Source organism: Pyrgilauda ruficollis, unplaced genomic scaffold (assembly GCF_017590135.1).
Source record: "Pyrgilauda ruficollis isolate IOZ18807 unplaced genomic scaffold, ASM1759013v1 scaffold93, whole genome shotgun sequence".
Lineage (NCBI taxonomy): Eukaryota > Metazoa > Chordata > Aves > Passeriformes > Passeridae > Pyrgilauda > Pyrgilauda ruficollis.
In genome coordinates, this window is record NW_024531377.1 from 2,267,887 (window position 1) to 2,290,284 (window position 22,398).

At 41.1% G+C, this 22,398-nt stretch overlaps 1 protein-coding gene across 1 annotated transcript in view; it reads left to right on the forward strand.

The window, feature by feature from the left end:
* FSHR (follicle stimulating hormone receptor) overlaps positions 1 to 22,398 on the forward strand; it is a 78,578-nt gene that overhangs the window by 46,194 nt on the left and 9,986 nt on the right. Inside the window, exons 3-8 of the mRNA XM_041489405.1 lie at positions 6,154 to 6,228; positions 6,620 to 6,694; positions 14,322 to 14,393; positions 16,572 to 16,649; positions 19,868 to 19,936; positions 20,045 to 20,119. Of these exons, the coding sequence (XP_041345339.1) occupies positions 6,154 to 6,228; positions 6,620 to 6,694; positions 14,322 to 14,393; positions 16,572 to 16,649; positions 19,868 to 19,936; positions 20,045 to 20,119 (444 nt within the window). The remainder of the gene's footprint in view (positions 1 to 6,153; positions 6,229 to 6,619; positions 6,695 to 14,321; positions 14,394 to 16,571; positions 16,650 to 19,867; positions 19,937 to 20,044; positions 20,120 to 22,398) is intronic.

Genomic DNA, 22,398 nt, shown 5'->3' on the forward strand with positions numbered 1-22,398 from the left:
ATTCTTGTAATGATGTAGCTTCGTCTGCTGGATCTGGTTGTTATCAGTTCCAATTCTGCAGACTAATCATGTGCTTTTTCAGATTAGAGAGACCAATTTAAAACCTTTACATGGACAATTAATTTGATGCAACCAAACTCTCCACAGACTTTCATCTGGATTGCTGGCATGGTGCTAAAGCACAGATAGGAATAAAATCCCCTTTGCTTCTGTCTGCCATGCAGAAATTTGCATTTTATTTTTTTCCCATGCCTGCAGGGATTTATTTGAGAACATGGTTTCATGCCCTTTGGAGAAGACAGGAAAGCACAGCATTGGCACCTCCTGATAATCTCCCTCAAAGACTGATGCACTATCTGACTCCAAGTGTGGAGATGCCATTAGTGTTCAGTTAGTTAAGTGGGTTTTCTACTTATTTAGTGAGGCCAGTACAGCATGTGTGTGTATCTTCAGCAAAGTAAAGAGATGATGAGAAGAGTCAGGCCTTGATTTCATTTCTGAAACATCAATATCTGCTAAGAGATATTACCCTGTAACTCCCTGGTGTTCAATAACTCCTGGCAGGGAGACAAGTTTTTCATGTTCACAAGGAAAAGTGACAGGAGAAAGTGTCAACTATCTATTTTTAAAAGGTCAAAAGTCTCTAATATTTTTAAGAAAAATGGCTTTTCTTTTGTAACCTGTTTAAATCAATGTAGTAGCATTTTGCTGTCACTTCAGAGGGAAGTTTTCAGAAGTAGATTTTAGACTGGCTTGTTTCTGATCAGGCTGAAGAAGTTAAGAGCCACTCCATCCATGACAGAGAGACAGAGGAGGCAGAGGTAGCCAGGTGTTTAATTTTTCAGTTCTGACACGTCTCAGGCTGGTCCCGTGGGGGCTCACCCAGTGAATGCTGGGCAGGATTGCCTGGGCGACACCACATTCACTTGTGAAGCTTGACATAAATTGTGGCATCAGTCAAAGCACTGAGCAAAAGTGACCTGGAAAATTCTCTAAATTTATAGAAAGAGGGGGGAAATAAGCATTGCTGGCCTTTTTTTCCCTTCTCCTTTCCCTTAAATGAACACAATGCTGTTGATTTGCAGCAGTACAGAGGGCACAGTGAGTGCACCTGCTCTGGGAATCAGTACCTTGAACCTCCAGTATCACTGCTGACTGCAGGTACCTACAGAGTGAAAGAAAAGCATTCATGGGAATCCACAGGACAGCTATGCCACAAAAAAACTGCATCAAAGGTGAAGGATAATAGCCAATAAATACCCAGTTATAATGCATTACAGGAAATACAAGGTGAACAGATCAGCTGCATAACCTGTGTACATACCTGCTCTGGAAGGGAATTTAAGGAAGGCTGTGGGAGTTTACAGGGATGGAGTCACCACCAGGACCATAGAGTAGATCCTGTGTGCCTGGAGAGGGGTGAAATCCCTTCCTCACACCATGTGCCACATCTGTGTACAAGATGCACACACCAAGAAAGGACCAGATAAGCCTTGACAGACAGGGCAGTCCCCTCTGATAGTCCACCACAGGGAGAAGAAATGCAGAAATGCATAGATCCCACATTTACTGTGGCCATCAGACATACAAACTCACCAGGTGGGCAGCAGTCTCTCTCTGTCATTCCTGCTGCAGGAACTACAAGACCTTCACGCTCAAAATCACACATCCCTGGGCATCATGGGAGGGGCTAATGCTGGTGCAAGCTGCTCCTCTGCCTCGAGTATGCTCTGCTCTTCTTTTGACACGACTTACCACTCACTGATATCTGTTAACCTTCTCATAACTTCTATGTGTATATAGGCACGCATATATAAGGCACACATTTTTTTAAAACAGTCACATTTCCAGGCAGGAGAAGAAATTACCTTGTACCCTATTCCTGTGTGCTCCTCTCTGATCCTGAAAGGAATTCCTATCATAAAAGACATAAACTTCCAGTCTATTAATCTTTCGTTATCTTGAAACATTAGACCACTTGGCCCCAAGAACATTATGAGTTTAATACAGTCTTGTTTTTTCTGTAAGACTTTGGTTAGCCTAAGAGACTTTTCCTTCAGTGGACTACAGAGAAACTGCCATGAACTCTAAGTCCCTTGCTAACAGAATTGTTTAAAAGGCCATTTTGATGTATCTTGATTTTTACAGGTTGCACTCTGGGTGCAGCTGGTTTGAAGAGGATTCCTTCCTCTGGATCACACTGGGCTCTGCCACAGATGTCATGAAATTGTACCCCCAGTCTTGCCTAAGGGCAGCTTTGCAGGCAGATTAAATGATTTTCCATCTCCCTTTCTTCTAACACAGGCTCTGACTGTCACAGGTGGAAATTATACACTGCACTCAGTTGCTGGGGAATAGGTAATAGTGAGTCCAGTTTGCTGCTTTAGTGGGAAATTAGAGGAGATCCCCTAATCACATGATGTCACATCTTAGAGCCTTACATTCTCTTTGCAGAAAAATAAAAAATGTTGTCCTCTGTGCCTTTGGAAAATGCATTTACTGAATGCTTTTTCATCTTTTAGGCTGTATTTGAGTAAACATTTTATGCTTTCAAGGATCACTGGTGATTTCAGTACAACTCTGCATGCAGTGAAAACTAAGCTCAGGCAGATGCCTAAGCACTTTGCAACCACCGGGTGGTTTGGATATTTGGGGTTTTCTTTAAGCAATTGCCCCTGACTGTTTTGCACACCATCTATTCCATAGCTTGTCTGTTTCAGAAGTGATGCTGGGGTTGCTGGCTGGGTTTCCTGCCACAGCTACCAGTAGCACTAATAGTGTCATTCATTCCAAACAAACAACGTAATAACAGCCCTATCTTCTCTCTTGATGACATATAATCAGATCTGCATTATGAACAATCATCTGTTTGTGTGTATTTATACTGCAAGACAAAACACTTGCACAAACACTAGCCAGCAATCCCTTTTTTCTCTTTGTAGCTGCTGCCTCAGGTGTTATTTGCTCTCCTCTACAGAGGATCTGAGTCTGCTGAGTTGGTTGTTTGATGTGAGCAGCAGTGGTTTGCACTTTTAATGTCATGGATACCTGTATCCAAGTTAGTGTTGTTTGGGATTTCCAGGAGCAGGTGTGCACTTTTTGCTGGGTATGAATAAATAGTTCACACAAATTATGCAACCAAACCCCAGATTAGTGCTGCCTATTGTTCACAGGGTGTGCCTTGATCTCCTAAAGAGAATGGTTTTGTTTTATTTTATTGATCCTTCTTACCTGAACGACAGCCCTGTCAGGTGTATGTGCAGCCCAAAACTGGGATTCCTCTGCAAAGAAGGATGAAGAGTAAGGTCATCACCACCAGAATTTCCTGGAGAGAGTATAGCTGAGGATACAGCTCATTGCAAGGGACAGAGGGTCTTTTCCCTCAGCGCTGCAATTCCCTGAACACAGAGGATGCAGCCCAGCACCAGAAGGGTTACTGCCTTCTGCCACTGACAATTTTCCCTTCTGTTCCTTTCACTGGTCTTGAGATGCTCATAACCTCATTAGCTGAAAAAAAAGGTTTGCTTCAGCTTGAAGACAAAAAAAATGTCATTGTAAATGGACATATTTATATATGTCTATATTTTCATTACCTGTTTGAAAAAAACAAGACTGCTGCCTGTGTCCCTGTGAATGGGAATGTTAGAATGAAAGCCCAGTCATTTCCCACATCTCTGAAAGCCCCCTCACACAGGTGTTATTTAATTCTGTCTAAAACACAATCTCTAAAAAACTTGCTATTTTAAAAACCTAATCTTGCAAAAACAGTTTAGAGATTCCTATCTTCCTCCCTCTCTTCATTCCTGTCCGTCACCATGCATTCTCAAGCCTTCCAGAGTGCCATGGCCCACTTGTGCCCCACCTTAATCAGATCGGTATCTTCCATTTCTTGAATCGAAACAAAGCCAATAACCTACCACACTCACAGGAATCCAAAACACTCTTCTGATGCAGAAACATTCATTTTTAAACAATCTATTAAAGAAGCTGTGTCATCCAAGTTGTTCCCAAGTTAGATAGCAGATTGGATCATAAAAAAGTATTACCCTCAGCAGCACTATCTGCTGGGTGAGGTCACAACTGTATTATGGTTTCTTAATAAACCTTTTCTGCCTGTATAAGGCCAACACACCTGCAACATTTTTTTCCCCTGAACTTCTTAGTGGCATGAAGTATCTTCTGGCTAAATGTATTTGTTGGTATTAAACATGATGCTTTTTCTGAAGATTTTCTTTTTTCTAGACAACTGATTTTTAGATTGTGGGGAATGGCAAATATGCACCTGACCACTCGAAAAGAGCATGAGGAAAACCAAACCAAACCTTAAAAGTGTGACACACTTCCCACGTTGTTAAATCTTTGAGACTGTAGTTAGGCAAGTGAATTTTATATTGTCATATAAATACCTCATTGAGAGTGTTTGCTTTGCTTCTATTCTATTCTATTCTATTCTTCTGGGTATTTCTACTTATACCTTATAATTATTTTTAAAGAAAACAGGAAGATGATAAGAAATCTTTGAAGCATCCCTTGCAATGGCTGTGTATCTCACATGGCATGAAGGAATCCCTGTTTACATTGAAACATTTTGTTGCTGCTGAAAATTAAGTAACAAAGAGAAACACACTCACATGTGAGCTGCTGGTTCAGCGCTGCTAAACAAACCCAGTCCTCAATGCACCCTGTCAAGCACCTATTGTCAGTCCTCATGTACTTTTATTTTCTTATTCTCCAGCCAGTCTAAGGCTCCTGGAGCAGAGCAGAGTTGGATTTCTTCCATAAGAAACACTTGAGGAAACAGAAGGGAAAACTTCTTATTAAACTAAAAAATATTAAACCACTAAGGCATTTTTTAAAACTGAAAAGGTCAGGTGAAAAACATGTCTTGTTTTGCAAGGCTTCTGTTTGTCTTAAATGGGCAGGTAATCTGTCAGCTATGGTTCAGCTGTTACTTAGAAGAGAGTGGAATACATTTATATTCCTCTGATTAATTTTTCTGATTATTTTTTGGCTGTGCACCTGACATTACAGTCTCTTGTTTTACCTCAGGCCTATTTGAATCTATTTGCAACCATCATAATTTCAAAAGAACAAGATATCCAGGAACAAGTGTCATCCAGTTTCCAATCTATTTATCCAAGGTTTCATTCCAAAGATGTGTGCAGTTACCTTATGATTAAAATGCAATAGACCATGACACTATCACTGAATTACAACTGTATTACAAATTTTACTTCCTACAGCTGACCTCAGCCTGAGGAAATAACATTTTGGCACCATTTCCAAAAAAATGGCAGTGAGGAATCTTTTGGCATGGCTGTCTTTACCTCGACCTTCCTGGTCAGTGCCAGGATAAGTGATCTGATTGGGGCAGGGGACACTGCAGTAATGCCCACTTGATTCACCAGGGGAAATCCTGAGCTCTAAATTACACCAGAACCTGAGCCCTGTCTTTGCCATCCCACAGACTAAGGAAGCAAAGAAATATGTGTTCTGAACTAGCAGGAGATGTATTCTGGTGTGGTGATAGCAGTAAAACTGGCCATTTATATTCTGGAGCTCTCTGGCTGTAAGTGGGCATTAACTGTGTACAGACCATGTGAAATAAGGTTTGCTCCAAGGTGTGAAAGACTTCTTCACTTCTGTGGTCTCCAGATGCTGCTAACAAGGGCACATCTGCTGGTTAATTTTAATCTCTGTTCTTCCCATTAGGTCAAGACAGCAGTGTCCTGTTGCTGAAGTTGTGTAATATTTCCTGGGAACATTTTAGCTGTCTTTCTTTTCAGTCACCTTCACCCCTTTCTTTTCTTCACTGAGTTAAAAGGTTTCATTAAATTTCTATCAGTAATTAGTAATGTCAGAAGCCCAGTAGCCCATGATGGATAGACCCTGACTTCTAATGCACAGGGAACGGTGACAGCAGGACATGCAGGGCTGATGCTGTAGATACAAACTCCAGCCTCAGATCTCTGTTCCTGACTGTTGTTGTTGCTTGCCCCAGCAGCACTCATCAGCCTTTCTGTTTTCCTGTCTGATATCCACTTTGTTTTTAAAACTCATCAGTAATCTGAGAAGTTCCTTGTGAATTTTTCACTTCTCCATTTTCTGCTTCACCATGACTTGAAATATCTTGACTTCTAAATTATTTTTCAGAGAGATCTCACAGAATGATGCCTTGGAGGTCATAGAAGCAAATGTGTTTTCCAACCTTCCCAAACTACATGAAATGTAAGTAATGAGCAATCTAAATGCAAAGGAGACAATTATAAAGATTCATTATAGGCAAGTATCAAAGGTTTTGCGGTTTGGTTCAGGTAAGCACTGAAGAATTTGTAGCATTATAGGAGCTTTTGAAATCTCCCTTTGTCTTTTCCATCTTCTTATCGAGCTGTGCCTTTCTTTACCTGCTCAGGCGAAAATTCATCCTCTGATCACTGCCAGGATCAAAAGGTGGTGGGGTCTGCCTGTCCATGGTAGGCTGCTCCCTTGAAATCATCCAGATCTTCTGCTGCCAAAAAGAAAATCTCAGCCTATTGTTCCACTGCATCATGGGACAAACACAATTTTAAGATCAATATATTGATATATTTTTCTCTGATGTTTCATTTCCTCTTTGCAGAAGAATTGAGAAAGCCAACAACCTCGTGTACATCGATAAAGATGCCTTCCAACACCTTCCAAGCCTCAGATATTTGTAAGATCTTTTGCTCTTTACAAGTCCTAGAGTCACTTTGAATTACACACCTGTGTATTTGTCCCGCTGGTGCTGAGCACTTTGGGTGATAAGACAGGAAGATTCCCTCTCCTCACTACCAGTTGCACATTATCAAGACACATTTTCATGCCTGCACAGTCCTCAGAAAAGCTGAAGATAAAACTTCCACAGAGGAGTCCCACACACAAGATCCCCGAGCCTTTCTAAGCAACAGTTTGAAAATGAGTGATGAGAAGAGGAGCTGAAGCTTTCTTACATCTATAGAAACAACTTTAGGTTGAAATTCCCCCTGGGAGCTTAGGGACAAAAATAAAATCTCTCATCTGTCTTTGCTAGGGTGCTGCCTGCTGTTATATGTCACATACATTATGTTAAGCATTCAGATTATTTTTCCTTTGGCAAAGGTGGTGTTATAGCCATGGTCTTCGTAAATGCCTGATGTGAGATGATTAGATCCTCAAAATACAAACATATAGTTTCATACAGATACAAAATAATTGTATACAAAATACAAAATAAAGCTGTATGTACAGCTTTATTTCCTCAGCCAGCCTCATCAAGAATGTGATTTGCACTGCTGGGGTTGCCACATCTGCTTTTGTGGAGCTGCCATCCAAATTCAGTGGTCACTGAATGCATTCTTACAGGAAGCTGGTTACTCAAATATATTTTCACTGCTTTTAGCACATGGTTTTAATGTGACTGATGGTCTCTCCTCTGGATTAGAACCCCAATGAAGTCCAATGGACTCCATTTAAAACTAGTTGGTTTTAATGGTGGCAGCTTATACAGCTCAAATGGTTCCCTTTGGTGAGCAGGATACCAGTTTATTCACCCACCAAGTTGCCAACTCAGTTGCATGTCCATCCACGAACACGTAAACCCCATCTGATTTTCCTGACTGACACAAGAAACCTTACTCATACAGGAAGCCTTGTCTTCCTTACTCATGCGAGAAGCCTGGTCATGGTTTCTACATTTGGGTACATAAAAGGAAATATTTAATTGTCTGGTTAGAGATTTCATAAAGACAGTATGAAATCAGGTCAGTGGTCTGATAAGAGTAGCTCCCAGTAAGCCAAGGAGTGTTTAAAGTCTCTGAAAATCACTAGTATCTGACAGGTTCTGGGCTCAAAAATGCCAAGGGGCATCGCTTTGAATTTTTACTTTAAGATTTGAGATTTAAGACTTGGACTTTAGGAGATAAGGTGCATTTAGCACTACAGAAGCCACTACAGTTTAAACCCTCATTGAACTGGAATATGTCTCTAGATTTGGAGCAGGATTTTTTGCTCTTCCCAGTATTTTGACTGATTCCCACTTTATCAAATTCATCAGGTGCCTTGGTAAACTTAACTTTTGTGTTTGCATAACTGAAACACAGATTTTCTCTTGACAGTAGGGAAATAAAGCTCTAAGCTTGCATTGTCATGAGGAGATATCATGTGCCTTTTTCCTCCCATTTCAAGCCTGAGTCATTCAGCAGTGACTGCTGTCTTTGAGTAGCTCTGGCCACCTAAGAACAAAACCACAGCATTTGTTTATCCCATGTAAAATCCCCAGAACAAGCTGCCTTGGGAGTACAGTTGTCAGATGTACAGATGGGTAGAAAGAATGAGAGCCCATTTATCTCACATGCAATTGAAGAAGAAATGTGAACATACTAAAGAACACACAGTGAGCATTTAAATATGGGACACATAAATCATAGGTGAAGGTAAATTCACACTTTAAATATCTGAAATAGTGAAAGTTTTTCTCTTGGCACTAGTGGATGTTGCCTCTTCTGAACACTTGTCATTCCACACTCCCATGCATGTTGACTCAAACATTCAAAGAGTCCACCTATGTAAAAATTCAGCTGCAGCAGCAATCCTATGACCTATAGAAGCAGCAGGTTAAAAATACGGAGGATTGCTTGTCTACCTGACCATTCCTGTGTCTTCTTCAGGTAGTTTTACTTGCTAGTTGATATCAGATAAAACTGCATTTTGTAGTGTTTTTAAGGTTTTTTCTGTTGTGAGGGCTAGAAGAGACTCTCCAGCTGCTGTATCCTATTTCTTCCCAGATCCACTTCATATATCCCACTAATTAAGTGCTTTATTGAAATTCCTGATGCTCTTCACTGTTCCCTGCTTTCCTCCATTTTCCAGGAGAGGCTTTTCTAGAAACTTAATGATTTGGTAACTAGAAGATTTCCTCTAGTTTATTCACGGCCTCTTAATTGATGTTCATTCTTGTGCCAAATCTTTTCTCTGATTTATGTTCATAAAATCCATCTTTGGTGTTTACTCCACTAATGGATTCATGCTGCATCCTCTCTGTGCCTTTATTTTAGGAGGCAAAACCCCCCAGTCTTGCACGAGTATAGAGTACAAAAGGTGCTGGTTTCATAGCTGGGAGCTTCTGAGCAGATGAATGTGGGGTTTGTTCTAATAACAAGGGTTGAGGAAGATGTGCTGGGGGTATAAATCTGTGCAATGTTGTTGGCTTCAGTGGAGCTACATCATTTCCCAACACAGGGACCAGGAGCAGCACACAAAGTTCTTGTTGGGGACTTTCTGCATCCAATGAGCCAGGCGTGATGCTGAGTAACATCATGCTCAAACCAACATGCTCAGATCACCTCTCTACATACAGCCACACCTTCCTGTTCTGCCCTACATTTCTGGAGGAAAGGTGCCATGTTCTCCATCCCCTGGCTTCACTGACTGGTGCTTGCCCTTTTGGAAACTGACTAGGCAGAAAGCTTTGCTGTTTGAAAGGGTAGGATAGTTAATTTAATGAGAAAGCAAAAACCTTGAGGGAAGGCTGTAAAACACCATCTGATAAAGGTAACCCAGTCCTCATATTCCTTCCTGTGACATGCAAGGAAGAGGCAGTACTGAAAATATAAGGTAAGATGTCGAGGAGGTTAATAGATTGATGGTTTTTCTGTTCAGTTAGGGAGGGTTTGTGGTGGTTGTTCAGGGATTTTTATACAATACACAAGCAAAAGGTTGTAAACATGTGGGACTATAGTTTAAAATAATTCATAAAAGGGTAAAGCATCTGTGTGGAACAGCTATTGCAGAAATGATAAAAATTTTAAGGCCATGAAAGGAAACTTGTAAAACCTGGAAACTTGTAAAACCCGGAAACTTGTAAACCTGTACATCACTGCCTAATTTTCTCATTAATTGCTGTAAGTTAGGAAGGAATAGCACATGGTTTTGTCAATATCTTGTCACATACCAGATTAGGTGATTCTGTCTGACTGTGTAAGGAGGTACAGAGAGACCAAGCTGTAACCAGCATCTCAAAGCACAAGGATTTGGGTACCTGCCCATCCTTGGATCATTGTGGTTCTTCTGAAGTTCCCAGATATGGAGACAGTCTGGCAGGGTACAAGACACATGCTCTGATTCCTTACAGAGTTCTGTGGCTGTAGCAGAACTCTTGAAACACAATGCAGACAATCTTTCGGGAAAAAAAAAAATACATTTACTTGTGGTTTTCATTTAGAAAACACAGAGAAAAAAATTAATGAGTCTCAATGTCTAAAACTGAGCCCAGGTACTACAGCCCATTAGTTTAATGACCTTTGCAGCACACTGTTTGCAAGGCTTTCTCTGTGTTTCTACAAAAATAGTTGTATAGCCACTGGGTCATGTTTAGGGGCAGGCAAGAAGCTCTAGCTAGCCTCGTCAGTCTCCTCATCGGTTTCATGGGCTCATTATGGCCACCAGCTGTTGAATATTAATATACTTTTATCTCTGTCAACTTGGAGACAAATACATTTCCTCCTCAGCCCCTTTGTCACTCCCTTCATCTCCTGCATCATCATTACCAGTATGGCAAAAACACAGTGAGGAAAAATGCTGAAAAAACACATAGCTGAATAGCCTAAACCTCTAGAAACAGGCAACCTTAACTTTCTCACCAGTCTTTTAGAAGCAGTGAAGAGAATTGCTAATTGGTTTTCTTGGGTATATGCCAGAGAGACAGACTGCTTCAAAATGGTAACTTACTGACCTTTTCATGGGTACAAGATTATTTATCTGGCTCTCATTAGGGAGACCTGTGGCATAGTCTCCTTAATAATGTAGTGATGGCTTTTCAAACTCATTTTCTTTCCAAAATTAGTTCTCATATATGATCTGTGTCCTTTGGTTTATTTTTGAGGGGTGTCCATGTCCTGTATTAAGCAATCTCAGCTTACAATACAAAGATTTGAATGTGACACTCCTTTCAGGTTAATTTTGAGAGCATACAGCTGAATTGTTAGAGGGGAAGGAAGATGTAGGTCCCAAAACTACAGGTTTTGCCTGCAGAAGGAGCAGAACCCAACTCCAAAGTCTAACAGCAACTTGTACCTGTCTGGTGCTCCCTAAACACAAATCTGCATTTGCTGCAGGTGCAGCCAACCCCATAGTTGGGTTCCTGACCATTTTCTTGGAACTGACTTTTCAATAAAAAGAAGTGATGCTCCACTCCTTCCTTTGGCGTGGCATCCTCACAGTTAAAGACCTTTCCCCAGGAGTGGGGGCTGCAGATTTAAGAAGCCTGGGATGCCTGCATCAGAGGAATGTCCCGCTGCAATCAGGCTCACAAGCACCATCAAGTGACCAGTGTGACACAAAGATAATGCTTCCTGAGTGAAGTTGTGTTTATCTCTGCCTACCTTGAGTTTGCAATTTAGCAAATACCCACAGTAAATTGATGAGGTAAACTGCGTTCCCAGATTGGTCAGAATAGCTCCTACAATTTGGCACAAAAAACCCCGGATGAGTTGCTATATCTGGAGATAAGCAGCCAGAATCTTCCAGGAATTAGTTTCTGAAACTTTTTTTTTCTCTGTTGATTGTGGTGCTCTGTTTTCTTAAGTGCTGACTCTAGTAAGCCTTTTCAGAAAGACAATTAATACCTTGGAAAGCAGCCATCAGCAGTCTGAAAAAAAAAAAAATCTCGCCAAGCTGTTTATGCATGGCAAGGGGGGATTCGGTTATAACACAGATTAAAGAGGACACTTGTTTAAAGTGAGGTTACTAAGGATGTATACATTGTATGGTAAATATATTGACAAAGCTGTCCTGCAGGAAAGATACTCAGTAAATTGGATTATCTACATTCTAAAAAGATTATCCACTTAAAGGCCTCTGGAGATTTGCTGGTGGAACAAAAAGAGAGAGAAGATCTAGGCTGCAGTCTAGCTAAATATTTTTTCAGTTGTTTTTTCTGTGTTTAATTAAAAGAACATCCTCTCCTGCTCCTAATCACCATTCTGTGTCTCTGTGCAATCAGTGCCTTGTACCACCTGTAGATTTACTTCAATATGGAATGATTTGTCAAAGATGCTTTCCTCTTCATTTCATGCTGCTCAGTTGACACCAGTGAAAATTGAGCCCTGAACACTTTGGAATTACTGGAAAGATCAGAACTAACCCAAGGCATTGGGGATGTTTTTTCTCCCACGTGTGGTGAAAGCCCTGATAACCAATGTGGAATTTTGATATGCTGGGATTAAGTTGCCCTTGGGAGCAGTGTTTGAATAGCAGATGCTAGAGCCCTGTCACCTTTCATTGCTGCACCATGAGGACTGAGATTTTCTTGGGAAAGGACTGTAGAAAGAAAAGCTTCTTATGTCTTCACTGCCCTGCAGTAGCCACACACTGCTTGGCAGCAGTCTCCTCCTTCATTTTCCTGCTAAGGGAAATGTATGCCATAATTTGTGTTTAAAAGGGGCTTGTAAAATAGGATTGCGCGAATTTTTAGCATATGACTCATTTAAAATTAAAGGCAGCTTTCCACTAAAACCCTGTATATCTCCAATAATTTAGAGAGTGTATTTTAAAATATTGTAAGAGGGAGCTACAGGTTCTTCTCCTATTGCTTCTAATTTTTTTCAGCAAAGTCCTTTCATGAAGTGTAAGTGCAGAGATGTTTTATGTAACAAGGGCTTTGTATAGCCCACCTGCTTCATTAATCATGCTTTCTATTTAACTGTATGACATAGTTTTTCACAGGCATTTTTGTGGAGCTTTCTTGGTCACACGTGATAGCTGGTTTTTTTTTAAGTTAATGCAATGTCATACCACTCTGAATCCTAAGATGAAACAGTCTTGACATTCCAGCAACTTTCCCAAATTGACTTCTTGAATATTCACTAATACTACTTTAATTTTTCCCTACATATGAACTATTGCTTTCTGTTACAAGATGAGACAGATCAAAGTTGGCTTTTCAGCATCTGAGGATACCCAGATACAATCTCAGGGAGCTCAGAGCAGTACTTATGCAAGTGAATGACTTTTTTTATGGACTTATGTATCACCCTGAGTTCCCAAATGTAGGATTTGGTTGTCACATGGAGGAGTTTCAGTTTCAGTTCAAATTACGAAACCTGAAAGACTGCAACTCTCCTGAAGCAATCTAGGTTAATAAAAAAACATCATATGAACAATGTTACCTTTCTCCAGTCTCAAGCAGTCCTTTGATCAGAATTCAGCTATTCAGGAATGATTCTGTTTAAAAAAAAAAAAAAAAAAGGAAAAAAAATCCGATCTAATAATACTAATAATAAAAGAATGTTGTCCTAAGTGCCAGGATAAAAAAACCCTTACATATCCTGTGTTCTTTAAGAAACCAATATTCTCAGTGAAAGGTTACCTTCTTTACCATCTCATATATCAAAAAAACAAAGATATAATCAAACTTTCAGGAATCCACATTTTCTCTTTGTTTGGTGGGGTAAACATGAGACTTTTTGGTGTCTGGAAAAAGCTCCCAAATGTTCAGAGGCCAGTCCAGTCCAACTCCTCCCTCCAGCACTGAGCCCTCCTTCCAGCCATCAGCAGCCACTAGTCATCTCCTGCTGCAATGCGCCATCACATTTTTCCTCACCTTGCCGCTGCTCTGGATAACAAAATTTGACTGAATTAGCTGTGGTCCATCTCTCTGGATACCTGTGACCTCAGTGGCTGTGAGCACAGGGTTGTCCTTCAGAATCAGCAGTTCTGGGGTGGTGTTTCACAGACAGGAGCCACAGTGCAGAGGCCAGTGATGGTCAGTGCAGAGGGAGGGTGCAGGTGTCTAAGGACAGAGGCTTGGCTCCATTTCCAGCTGCACAAACTGCTGAAATGTCCCCACAGTTTTGGCTCCGCACTATCAAAGGTCCTGGGGAGTAAAATGTCTTAATTCTGCCCTATTTCCACCAATTAATTGTCCCTGGAATTAATGTGTCCTCTATTATAGTAGAAGGTAAAAATTGTGGTAGGTCGATACTTTTGTCTTAAAACATCTACTGTGGAAAAAATTATCCTGGGTCAGTACAGTTGGAATATGTTGGGAAATTAATATGGACAATTTACTGAGATCATCAGGAGGGACTGTGTTGTGATCCAAGGTAGGATTTCTCCCTTTAACTCTATCGGCAGAATTCAGCTTGTATTTTGGACTAAAACCTTTTTAAATTACAATGTCAAGTTTCCTGCTGGGAAACCCCACTTTTCTGGCTAAACTCTGCCTTTTGTGACAACTATTTTAAGTCAAATGTTGTCTCTCCTCCATTAATTGCTGCCTTCTTTCCAGGGCAGACTGAATAATCTTCATCTTCTCTTCCCCTTAGGTTAATATCAAACACTGGCCTTCGGTTTTTACCTGTTGTCCACAAGGTTCACTCTTTCCAGAAAGTTTTGCTGTAAGTTTGAAAGTTTGCTTTTCACTTTTTGAAAGCTGCCCTTGAGTGTTCTTCTGCTCCAGCAAAGCCTTTCAAGACATGATTCCCCATGTGTTCATTTGTTAGCTCCGCAGTGGCGTGTTGATTGTGATTTTGCAGGCATTAATGGTCAGAAGGTCTCAGTTCTCTCCAGGTTTCCCTTCTACAAAGCACTGGAACTTGCACTTTACAGACCACTCGTAACTGCAGTGTGAGCACGTGTCTGGGTGGCCCAGGGGACAGGTAACAGCCTTTGACTCCTCTTTTAGAAGCTGAAATCCAAACCAGGATGGTGGCAGTGGAAATTTGTTGCCCCCTGGTGAAAATTTTCTGACCTGCATGGGAAGAGTCACTGATCTCAGAGCTGAGTTCCATCAGAAGTGGCCACACCACAAAGAAAAGAAAAATAACAACAACAACAGCAAACCACACCAAAACCCAAACTCTGGGGATTATCTATCATACCCTTTTCCATTTTCCTCTGTCAGTAAAACTGTCCAGAAAATTAAAAATTTTTAATATGGAAAACTCCAGTGCTAACAAGGAAAAAAATATTTGTGCAAAATTTTGTGTGAAAACAGGCTGTTAATTTCCTAAAGTACTTCTTCTGCAGAAAAAAATGCATATCAGAAAAACTTGGTTTCTTTTCCACTGAAAAATATTTTGACATACATTTCTCAGTCAGTTCTTAGTATAACTGAAAACATTCTTTAGGACAAGATTTATTGTTAATTCACATGCAAAGTTCTGCATCTTCAGATGTTTGATTAAAAGATTTCAACCTGCAGAAACATTAATCCTGCAATTATTAATGGCTATCTTAGTAATACGCATTAATATCAATAAAAATGCATATAAAATATAGAGGGGATGACTGAATATAGTATACAGACATGTAAGATAAGGAATACACATTTGATGTGTGTAATTCTGAGAACTTGAGTTCATTGCTCCTCAAAACCATCAAGGAAATGCAACAGCTATGGCACTATAGAGACTTTCACCTGTACACCTTTGTGCTTATCATCATTCTTAACTAGACAGGAATTACTGTATCCTGTACCAGCAAGAGCTTTTAATTTTTTTGGTGCAGCTCCTCACTTCCCTGTAAGAATAAATAGACCTTGAGTCCCAAAGTAGACCTCAGCTCAAACCTTGCACCCTCTGAGGTCAATAAGAGAATTCCCCTTGGCTTCAGCTGTGCCAATATTTATGTTCCAAAGACAGGTCTTGAAATTTTATAAAGGGCAGAGCTTTAGTAGAGGGATGCAGTTCACTTGCATGGGTGCTGTGTTCCCTCCCTATTCCTGCCCCTGCTGCCCTCAGTTTGCTGAATGAAGCTTCTGTGTAAGTGTCACTCTGTGCAGAGTTGTGGCTGTGTGGAGCTGTCAGCATGAGATCATTTTGGAACCGCACTTAATTTCAAGCTTTGCAGATAATTAATTTTGTTCCGTGCTTTCCAACAGAAACAGCATGGAAACAGCAATATCCCCAGTCTAAATTATGAGTAACACTATTTAACTTTTCTGAGGCTTATATTGAGCCAGCAACAGAACATTCCTTTTTTTTTTTTTTTTTTTTTTTTTTTTGTATCAGTCACAGCTGAGGAAAGACAGAAATTCTTACTTGTCCATTCAACAAATTGCACTGACAGGGGTCCTGCATTTAAGTTCTTAAGCACATACAAAGCTTATAAGCAACCCTGTTGACATCAGCTGGGGAATGATTCATGGGCTGGTAGGTACCCTGCTGAATCAGGCCAAAAAGGCTAATGGCTTTCCTCCTTCTGTTTGGGAGGCTGGGAGAAGGGGTGGCCTTGCAGCCCCTCCAATTGCATTTTCTGGGGAGTATGTTTGCTGGAGGAACTATTTCATCCACCTCAGAGTTATATACCTGAGCTTATATGCATTTTAATGTCTTCAGCCTATTTGGGGGGAAAGTATGGGGGTGTTGGGAATGTTTTGCTCCGGCCTTTTTTATCAGGAAGGTTTGTGCTCTGCAGGAGAAAAATGTCTTGGAAACTTTGGTTATTACCCTCTGTCTGTAGTACTTCCTCAGACTGAATATAAGGAAAAAATACTGTGTTTGAAGCAGCAGATTGTATTGAAAGGCACATAGAAGTACAAAAAGGTGTAGTTTCTATTATATTTTATTTTTCAGAGATATTCAAGACAATATCAATATACGTACAATTGAAAGAAATTCATTCATGGGCCTGAGTTCTGAAAGTGTGATTCTGTGAGTAAACATAGCAAATTCATTATTCTCCTTGTTAGCTCATTTCTTTTCCAGAACAGGGTCAAGGATAGCAGGAGTTGGGCACTTTTTCATACACTTCCAAATTCAATTTGTGATTTTACATCTCTCCTTGCCCCTGAGATCTCTGTATTCTGTTTCCCTGCCATGAAACAAATTAATGCTTTTGGGGTTTTTTTGTTGTGTTCTATTCCTGCTCTTTATTTTAGAAGCACATCAGAGAGTGAATTTAGTAATTACCAATGCCAAGGTTAAACACCTACAGCTACAGTTCCCTGTGATACAAATTGTGTTCAAAAGGACGGCACGACTCATAAATATTTACAGTCAGACACATCACTCAAAGATATTTATTACTTGGGCAGAATGTATGAAGATGTTGTGGAAATGTGGTTTCTTTGTACACAATGTTAATGCATTGGTATGAGTGGGTTCACAATGCAGTTTGGAGCTGCATGGTTAGCTGGCTCTACATTTGATTTGAACAGCCGTGTATTTTAATGAGCTAGCTGGCTTCTTTGATCCTTTCTCTCTGTATATCAAAACATACTGTTTGCTTGCTAACAAGCTGCCTTCCTTTCACTTAGCCAGTGGCCAGACTGGAAAAAATTCCCACCATGTGGTTTACCTGGCACACTGAGAGAGAAAAGCGAGGTTTGAATTGACTGAGCTCACGTCGATTCTGGGGGGAGCAAGGTCAGACCATCAATAATGAAGAGAAGCCAGTAACAAGTCATTTGGCTTTATCTCTCCCTTTTCCCTATCAGTTATGCACAAGCTCTCTGTACTTTTCTGAAGTTTTAAACACACACACACACATACACACAGAGACTTTTCTCAAGTATATATTTCCAAAGCACTGCACAAAAGGCCAGTTTGGATGGAGCTTTGTGCAGGCTGGTCTAGTGGAAGGTGTTGCTGTCCATGGCAGGGGGTTTGGAACTGAGTGATATTTAAGGTCCCTTCCAGCCCAAATTTTCTATGATTCTGTGATTGTCACAGGCTCCCCACACCCACCAGCATGTGCAGGAGCAGCAAGAGCTGTGTCAGCAGACCTGGCCTCCAGCACCCTGATCAGGCAGTGTCCTAACTTTACTCTTTTTGGGTAAATTTGGGACATAGGCCCTGCATCCACCCTTTGAGAGCACCTGATTGGGTTTTCCTTGTGCTGTGGTGAACTTAGTTCATTTTAGGCACAAATATGCCATTTTTTATACAAAACTGAAGTCCCAAAAACTCAACAGAGTCACAGCAACATCATTTAGTGAAAGCATTTATCAAGATGATTAAAATCACCCAGGATCCACTGAACCCCCACATTCTAGGGAGAAACCATTTTAATAGGCTTAGCTATGGAAGGCTCCAAGCATATTTCCACCAGTAATTTAGATTACATTTGATCTTCTGCTATGTATGGGATCAGCACAGGTGGGAACTGAGGAGACATTTGGTAATGAAGTGGTAGAAATCTGTGGAAGAAATCCACCTTGCTTCCAGGTCTGCATGCACCTTAGGCTCTAAGATAGACCTTTCCAGTCCTGAAATAGGGTGTAAATTCCTGTTCCTCAGGGACAGTGACCTCTTGCACTGGGTGAATTTTAGAGTTTTAAAAATCTGCTCTAGCCATGAAATGATAAGGAAGAGCCCCCACGTCCAAGCTGTGCTCTCTGCCTCCATTGTCACCTTGCTAATGTAAGAGTTAGTGGAGTCAGAAAGGATGCTGATTGAAGTGAGATGAGAATTTGCCTCAACAGGAATTCATCTATGGGTACTATAATGAGGTCTCAGGATTTGGGTAAATTTTTTTTTGCTCATTTTACTACTCAGATGCTGTTAGCCAGGTGACAGGAGTATATAGTCCACACTGTGTGGCTACAGTGACTGTTTTACAACCTTAGTATCTCATTGCATTAACATCATGTTCAGTGAGAGAATGCAGCAAGTGCTAATAGTGTGATTAAGAACGTATCTATCAGCCTGGCAGCTACAAATTTATAAGATCAATGTAATATAATAAACGTTTCAAATGCTGTAAGCAGGGACCTGTCTCTCCTCCGTGCCTGCTCACTCATGTCTAATAGTGCTGGCAAGTGAAGGGGACGGTGACAGTTCTCCTGATCCAGCCTGACAGACATTATAGACACAGAGCTATGTGCATCTGCCTGTCATGGTCAAAAGAGCAATCCTTTCAGCCAGACCCATGACTGATTTCCATGCTGACCTCAGCTCACCACCTCAGACCTCAGATAAGTGGGTCACTTGTATGCTCAGCTTTCAAAGTGAATTAGAAAAGAGTCCAGGTTTGCTGACAGTTTAATTAAATCAGGCCATTTCTGCCATCAATCAGACCTGTCATTGCCTGTTGGAGAGGGCGTGAGCTGCGAAGTGACGTTTAAGGCGAGATGAAAGATTGCACCATAAAGATGATAAATATAACTGACCTAAATGTAAATTTTTAGCACCTGAAGGGACAGAAGGAAGGTCGTTAAACCTTAATTAGGTAATGCACCAGAGTAAAAGCTTGGCAGAGAGCCCCAGCAGCTTCAATTGCCAGGTTCACTCCTGTGGCCTCCCCCTGGGGTAAAGGAGCCTGGGGAGGAAGGACTGGGCAGCAGAGCAGACAGGGAGTGTAATTTGTCAAGGCAGTGGTGTAGGAGGAATCACCTGCTTTCTGGGCAGTTTGGCTGCCCCCTCCTGCCCTCCTGTCTGGCTCAATGGCTATCAGCCCCTTCTCCTCCACCTGCCTGGCTGTGGATGTCAGCCTATGGCACACAGCAGGCTTTTTTCCCTAATAACTGGCAAAGGTGAAGCCGTGGCCCAGCATTTCAAAAGCATCTTGCTATGAGCAAAGCTGAGTAGCACTGACAGCACCAACAGGAAAGGTTCTGGTCTCCCTGGCTCCTCTGCTGCCTTCCCAGTGGAGCCACGAGCAGTGCCAGCATCTTCAGCAGCTCTGCCCTTACTTCAGTACTCCAGCTGCCATCTCTGACGGTAGCACTCATCCACCCTATTCATGTCTTCCCCCTCCAAAGCCTTCCTCCACTACTGGGGTCTTACAGGCTAGGATTTGCAGAAATTTCACCATTTCGATGTCCATTTAAAGATTTTATGTGTTTGAGGTTCCCTGTTTTGAATTGCATACATTTTAGTCATGAAGCATAAATAAGAGCACAACTCTCTTTTCCTTTTCTCTGTTGCAGATGGCTCAATAAAAATGGAATTCAAGACATCGAGGATCATGCATTTAATGGAACATACCTGGATGAGCTGTAACTATTTCTGTTGTTTGCAATTCTGAAAAATGAAGATAGTAACTTCTGCGAGTTTTTTTTTTTTTAGTCTCAGATTGTTTCATCATAAAATATTGTGTTTTTCAGAAATGTAAGTGATAATCACAACCTAGAAAAATTACCAAATGAGGTCTTCCAGGGAGCCAATGGACCCATTGTTTTGTAAGTAGTAGTTGGATAACATTTTTCTCATTACTGACTCCTTAGAAAAGATCAGAAAAGAACATATGAAGACCAGTCTGGATTTCAAAGTCTTGCAAACCTTGGAGGTCAAGACCAATGGTCTAGTTCTGAATTTAAAAAAGGAAGCCATGACTGAAATTTCAGTCTGGGACTTTATTTTCACTTTGTCCTCAAGTTTTTGAGAGTATTGAAGGTGAGAGATTTAGATCCAGGTTCTTCTCCGCAGTTTATTAAACTGTGTAAGAGAGGAGTCATTCTGATTTTTTTCCATTAAAAAAAAATGCTTTTAGTTTTCTGTTTGAGCTAAATCAAGACTGGGTGAGTGGTTCTTAGTGCTGAAATCTGAATTACTTGCCACTGAAGATCTGCCCCTGCAGCTATGCAGCTTAATTCTGAAGCAAAATTCCCATCCTGCAGGGATGGGGATTGGGATAGGTATGAGATACATCCCACACAGTTACAGCAGGATGTCCTTGGTGGGTGATGAGCTGGGAATCGAGAACTCAGCAGTAGAAAAATCAGCAGTAGAAAGCTCATGAATCTCAGCCACCATTACCTCAAGGCACAGTTTGCCATAGGCTCCAAAAATACATGAGTTTGCACAGCTGCCTGTGTTTCTGAGCACAAGGCACCATGTAAGGGCTGCAAGAGAGATGTGAGGTTCTTTTTTCATCTCATTGATTCATTGGAACCTTTCTCTCTTTGCATCTATCTGGTTGTCCAGAAAGGGCTAAAAGTCACCCCAAACAAGTGAGAGGGATCATTGGTGCTGTTGGAATATTTTGCACAGATGCTAGAGTGGTTACAAATCTGAAAAGGAGGGAGAAAAAATGTCTGATTAATCTTAAGTTGAATCCAGAGCTCTTCTGAAGGCCTCATTTTCCACTGTGTGATGGTCAATGCACCTATGATATAAAGAGTTGGGCTTACTGCATTCTGCTCCACTTCGATTGTTTCTTCAAACCATCTTCTTTTTTTTGGAAAAGACTGACACTGGAGCATCTTTGAACCAGTAATGTCATAGGTGTTTCTTTGGGAAATCATTGTTTCCTATAGCAAAAAGTAAGTGCATTTTCTTTGCAGGCTATGCTTGATACAATCATATTCTGGAGGTTTATCAAATTGATTTGCCTGTAGTTGAGATTCATTTGATAGTTCAATTTCTAACACTGAATTATTTGTGTAAAAAGTTTTCTGTTCCATTACCAATACACCCCCTATTCTGTGGATGGGAAATTACCTTTTTATCCTGGATGAAATCATGAAAGAAGAGCCTTCTTACTCATCCATCACCAGGGATGTGCTTTCACTTGTGGAAATGATTGACCCATAATCATATCTTTGCTGGGACAAATCATATTTTTGCTGTTGCTGCAATCAAATCTGTGTTGCAGACTGCAGTGTTCTAATAGAATGAATATCAAGGTGGTTTAACTCTTGATCTTCCTGAACCAGTGTTAAGGAGTCAATTAATGCCAACTTCTGTTTTATAAATCATCATATTAAAGTAATGTGAAAGAAACACAAACACAAATAGACAGCACCAATCACAGGCCTTGTGCAGGCTACAGAGTTTCACAAATTATTTCCTCTCTCAGACTTACTGCTCTTGGCTGAATTAGAATTTCTCTTTGGGAAAGGTTTTGAGTTAAAGGATTTCAGCATTGACAGTAGACCAGTGAGTCAAATAGCTAATAAATCCCACAACTATACATGTTCCTTCCATACAGATATACACTCTGTTTCCAACCTGGAGTTTCATAGCTTCAGTTTTCATCTGCACTGTTTCATTTAATTGTCTGCTGCTCCTCTCAGAGCTGTAGTGGCTTGCGCCAGCCTTTGCTGGTGTCCTTAGTTCTCTGGCTGTGTCCTGGCTCAGTGCAGAGCGAGGCATGGCTGTGGCCCATCCCACCCTTTCAATTTTTCTTCATTGGTAATCCCACACATGGAGGCTGCAGGAGAGCTCCAGCAGATCCCCAGCTCCACCGATGAGCCCCTGAAGTGCAGCCAGAGATCAGTTTAGATACAAGCACGAAGAAAATTGTTCTCTCCAGTCCGCCTATCCTGCTCTGATTTCTGCTCCAGGAGCTATTTTTTGCCATTTCTGTAGGTGTCTTTCAGACCTCATCAGCTGGTCAGTACTTCTGCTAATCCAACAGAGACTCCCAGTGGGAAAGGGAAGTGATTGGAAGAGAAGGTAGATTCATTTTGCTGTTCCTGCACCGGCTGCTGTTAAGGCTGATGACTCACGGCCAAGC